Source organism: Alligator sinensis, unplaced genomic scaffold (assembly GCF_000455745.1).
Source record: "Alligator sinensis unplaced genomic scaffold, ASM45574v1 scaffold31_1, whole genome shotgun sequence".
NCBI classification, from domain to species: domain Eukaryota; kingdom Metazoa; phylum Chordata; order Crocodylia; family Alligatoridae; genus Alligator; species Alligator sinensis.
In genome coordinates this window covers 1,713,185-1,718,013 of record NW_005841884.1, presented here as the reverse complement: position 1 = coordinate 1,718,013, position 4,829 = coordinate 1,713,185, and the positions used below count along the sequence as shown (strand labels likewise).

The 4,829-nt window shown below is 45.7% G+C and overlaps 2 protein-coding genes across 4 annotated transcripts in view; one reads left to right on the top strand and one right to left on the bottom strand.

Annotated features, from left to right (window-relative positions):
* Positions 1–4,829, bottom strand: part of LOC102387155 (ankyrin repeat domain-containing protein 45) — a 28,713-nt gene that overhangs the window by 23,302 nt on the left and 582 nt on the right. The window lies entirely within an intron of this gene.
* The window catches only part of KLHL20 (kelch like family member 20), a 29,399-nt gene continuing 27,082 nt past the window's right edge, over positions 2,513–4,829 (top strand). For 2 of the 3 annotated variants that reach the window (XM_025196749.1, XM_006017719.2), the window contains exon 1: positions 2,513–2,578. In XM_025196749.1, coding sequence (XP_025052534.1) covers positions 2,556–2,578 — 23 coding nt within the window. In that variant the 5' untranslated portion in view covers positions 2,513–2,555. Of the gene's footprint in view, positions 2,584–4,829 lie in introns of all 3 variants that reach the window. The other variant, XM_025196750.1, reaches the window with a different exon arrangement.

The following is a 4,829-nucleotide window of genomic DNA, read 5'->3' as shown; positions in this document are numbered from 1 at the left end:
GCGGCCCCCCTGCCTCTGCACTGCCCTCGGGCTGGGGCTCCGGCGGGGCCCGGCTGCGTGTGTGTGCGCCTGTATACCTACATGTGCGCTCATGTGTGCATGCCTATCCCTCTGTCTGTGTGTGTGTACACTAGTGTGTTTGTGTGTGCTTTTGGGTGTGTGTATGCCTATCCCTGTGTGTGCCTGCATACCTACATGTGCCCTCATGTGTGCATGCCTATTCCTGTGCATGTGTGCATCGCCCAGAGCCAGGGTCACAGCCAGGGGAGCTGGGCAGCAGACGGGGCTACCTGAGACCTGATGGTCTCATTGGGCTGAAGACCCAAGTCTGGGGTGCAGGAGCAGCATGTGCCAAGAGGTTCCCTCTCTGGATTCTTGTTTTCTTTTTTTCAATCAGTATTTTTAAGGGGATTCATCTGCTCCAGGTGCTGATGAGCTAATGTGGTGGCCTCGCCTCGCTTTCCTGTGCAAAGTGCCTGCAAGGTGCAGCCAACAGCTTCTGTTCAGGCTCTTGCCAGAGGGTCAATGGGGAGATGCTCATTTATCTAAATGTACACGGTTAGGACATGACATGATGCTACCAGCCTTGTAACTCTGGGAAGCCCTTCAGTGCTTCCCATGACACTTAATCCTAGGAGGGGACCAAACGTTGCCCCTTCTGCTGAAGTCAGTGGGAGCCGAGCTCCGAACACATCTTGGGAATAGGTTCCAAATCTCTTACTGGTTGCATTTATTAGCAAGTTGGTGCACCTACTGCCAGCTAGCTTGAGAAGCTTGCAATGCTGAAGGTAGCAAAATGGAAGTCTTCTTGGAAACAAGGTGGCTTTTCTAGGCAAAATATTCAGCTGTGCCTATATATTCATATAATGTGTTAGTGGAATACCCCACTATGCATTTTTCAGTCTACCCACATGCAGGTTTTATCCACATTTGCAATCTATTTTATACTGAACCAAAAGTAACAGAAAATAAGCCTTGAACATTAGCAGGGGCGAGGGAGGTAGGTTTACTCCCTGAAAGAGCGGAGGCAAAGGGCTTATGCCCAAGGCTCTTGGAAGGCTGAACCATAACTAAGAATTGAGCCCAGATCTTTTGAGTCCCGGTTCTGTCTTAACCACCAGACTATAATTTAGAAGTTTTGTTTCAAACCCAGAACTTGCCCGATCTCATAGATAGGTATAATTCTACTTTTTCCTGTCTTGTAGTAATGTCATGTATCTCTAATTGTTTGTGGAGTCCTTTGTGTTTCTTGGGAAGAACACGTGAGAGAATTACGAAATGTTGGTGTGGTTGCTGTCACATCTTGAGTTCAGATGTTGATGAGAGATGCAATGAAACACTGCAGTACAGAAGGGAATATCTGATGTCTTGATAAAACTTAGTTTTGATATTGGCTTGATGGTTTTTATTTGAAAAGAAGCATGAAAACCTCACTTCTCTAAGGAGTTTATCATACCTCCTGAAATTCCAAGTAACACTTAGGACTGAAAAAATGGAGTGTTTTTGAACAGGGTTTTTGTTATTTTTCCTTTGTTCATTTGGCAGTGCTTTTATAATGCCAGTTTCACTGTTTTTACCATCTGTCAGTTTCTGTCTTGTTGTAAAGATCTATTGTGAATGTCAGGGAGATATATCAACAGGGGAATAGAAAATAAAACTTTTACATAGCAAAATAAAGGAATGTAATTAGTTGGATGCAGCATTTAAAGGACGTTCTGTTAGAAAGCAGTGTTTCATTTTATTTAGGTATTTAAAAAATCAAGTTTTAAATCCCTGAAAAAAGAAATATACTCCACACTAGAATTAGAAATCAGTGCTTGGATGTCCAAGGAATATGCAGCTATTACTTCTGTTAACAAGTAAAAGTACACTTATGTGGAATTAGTAAGAAACAGCATCAAGCAGCTTTAATTCATATAAGTCTATGAGGCACTCACTATATTATGGCTTTTAGTTGGGGGGGAGGGAAGGGGGCGGGGTGCAAAGCTGTCTTTAGGTCCTAGATGCAAACTTTGATCTTGAACAAATACTGACCCTCCAGTGCAGTTTTAGGTGAACGCTGTGGTGCTTAATAGGTGCTAAACTTGTGTAAATTTCTGGTAATTTCATATGTATGAAGAATAAATATAGTGTAGCACATCTTGAGGAGTGAGAGAGAAAATGCCACTCTTCTAAAGAATCTTTCCTCCCTTGGTTTAAAAAAAAAAAAAAGAAAGTATTTTCAAATGTCCAGGGAGATGTGCAGGTTACTGAATTTGTGTGTGCGTGCCTACATCATCGCCACTATGCTAACTATATTGTAATTGATAGCTGGCAAGATGCTTACATTTTCTTGTGGCTTATTCTCTGCAACCAAGACATTGTTTATCTCGCTGTAAATTTCCTAGCTGGAGAAAGACTCCATCATCTTATTATTTGGGTGTGGTCAGTTACATTGTTCTTGAAGAGTCATTATAAATAGAGAAAGTAGGACTTACTTTCACTTTTGAATGTTGTACTTCTGTTTCCTTAGGTCAGGAATTGAATTGTCGGGTGAAGGCTTCTCTTCACGGTGCATGGACGGAAAGCCAATGCGCAGGTAAGGTCAGAACAAAAAACTATAATTCTTTTATGAATATGCCAGGTGATATTGAGTTGATTTCATCAGTAGCCCCTCTGTAAAATGTTTGTTTTTATACTCTAGCTAGTAAGGAGGCTGGTTGTGTTTAAGAGTTAATGACATTGATTTATTTTTAGAGCACAAGACCATGTGTCATTTGAATATGCTCTTAGGGAAAAGCACAGAAGCTAAATGTTGCTGTAATTGCCCATTTTTACTGGCTCGCTGCCTTGCTTAAAAGGTACTTTTGACCAGTTACGTGCATGTTTTGATTATACTGAATGAACTGTTCTGTGAACTATTTAGCCACATGTATAACTCTAATCATGTCCTTGATGTGCATTGAGTTTGACATTTGACCATAGATTCCAATTACATGCTGAGAGAGTTGTCTTCTACCTGTGGGTGGCTGTTGCATCTAGTACAATAGGCTGGGGATACAGCGGCAGGCTCATTCCTGTGTCAAGGGTGTTTTCCATTGGCTAAACATTGTAGTGTTGCAATTCATGCAAGGGTCCCATTTTATCTAGTACTTTTGATTTCAGTTTTGAGTGTCACATAATTATGCTTTGTAACGCATCTAGCTCCACTGTGCCTTAAGAGCAGAGTTGTGCATTTCACTTCCCATTTTCCTTTTTCTGGCAGTCTTAGCCAAAACTCTTCAGTGTCCTATGGAAAAAAGGATGGTGTTTTACAGTGGGCTAGGGTTGAGAGTGGATACTGGATTTGATGTGCTCCCAATAGCACTTCTTGCTGAAAAGATGCTTTGTTGTGTTCTATGCTAAATGGAGTTTCCTAAGGGCTGATATCTTGCTATATTGCACTGATATAGTTCAGCCAGAAGCTGGCAGTGGCATGAATGTGCCAGATGCAAACCTTTGAATCCTTTGGGGATATGCTGGTATATTTTAGAAAGCTCTGTGTAGGCATTTGGGTTCCAGGTTCACTTGTTATCATAGTGATTATTTTAGTACAATTCATGTAAATATTTTCAAATTGGCTTTCAATCTTTTTCAAATCTTACCATAAAATCCAGGTATGTTAATGGAGTAATGCTGTTTTTTATCCTTATGCAGAACTATACAGACATATATAATGGTTCTGTCAGATATTGCAAAGCAAATCAGGGTTGGGGATAGGTCAGTACTTGAATGGATGATTACAATTGTTTTGTATAAAATGTCTCATTCAGAAGTGAGTTAAAACTCTTTTCCCTGAGTAAAAAGAAATTGCAGGTTTGTGATTTCACTAGAGAATTAAGAGTAGATGAAGGAAGTGCTGGTCAGCAGATGCTGATTTTGCATTAGAGCAGGGGTAGGCAATGTTTTTGGGCAGTGCGCCAAAAACACCTGCAACCTTGACTCATAAGATGTTGATGTGCCGGGGCAGATGGCGCGGGAGCCACCAGGGGTCTGATCCTTGTTGTGGCAACGCAGACCTGGCCCCTACCCTGCCATCCACCCACAGCAGGGGTGGGCAATTATTTTGGACAGAGGGCTGCTTACCCAGTTTTGGCAGGCTGTCGAGGGCCTCATGGGTAGCGCCACCCCCTGGTCACCACCTTAGTCCCAAGACATTGGGACATTGGTCCTAATGTCCCAGGGCCAGCGGGCACAGACTGGCAGGGATCAGTGGAGCTGGGCTGGGCTGCACCAGCAGGGAGAGGGGGGACCTGGCCTGGCTCCATAGAGCTCCTGCTGGCCGGGACCCCACACTCCTGCCACCCTGCTCTGAGCCCTGCCGGCACTGGCTCCAGGGTACTGGTGCGGGCCCCGTGCTCCTGCTGGCTCCTCGCCCCCTCACTCCCAGTGCCCCCCAGCCCTGTGGTACAGGCAGGGGGTAGCGCACAGCCCTGACCCCCTGTTCGCCAGCAGGAAAGAAGCTGGTGCTGAGTGTGGGGAAAAGCGGCCCCTCGCCTGCCTCATGCCCGGCGGGCCCTGCCGGCACTGGCTCCAGGGTACTGGTGCGGGCCCCGTGCTCCTGCTGGCTCCTCGCCCCCTCACTCCCAGTGCCCCCCAGCCCTGTGGTACAGGCAGGGGGTAGCGCACAGCCCTGACCCCCTGTTCGCCAGCAGGAAAGAAGCTGGTGCTGAGTGTGGGGAAAAGCGGCCCCTCGCCTGCCTCATGCCCGGCGGTCCCTGCTGTAGCTGCTCACAGCCCACATGGGGCTGTCTGGAGCAGGCACAGGCAGCCCCACGTGGGCTACGAGTGGCTGCACACAGTGACAGCAG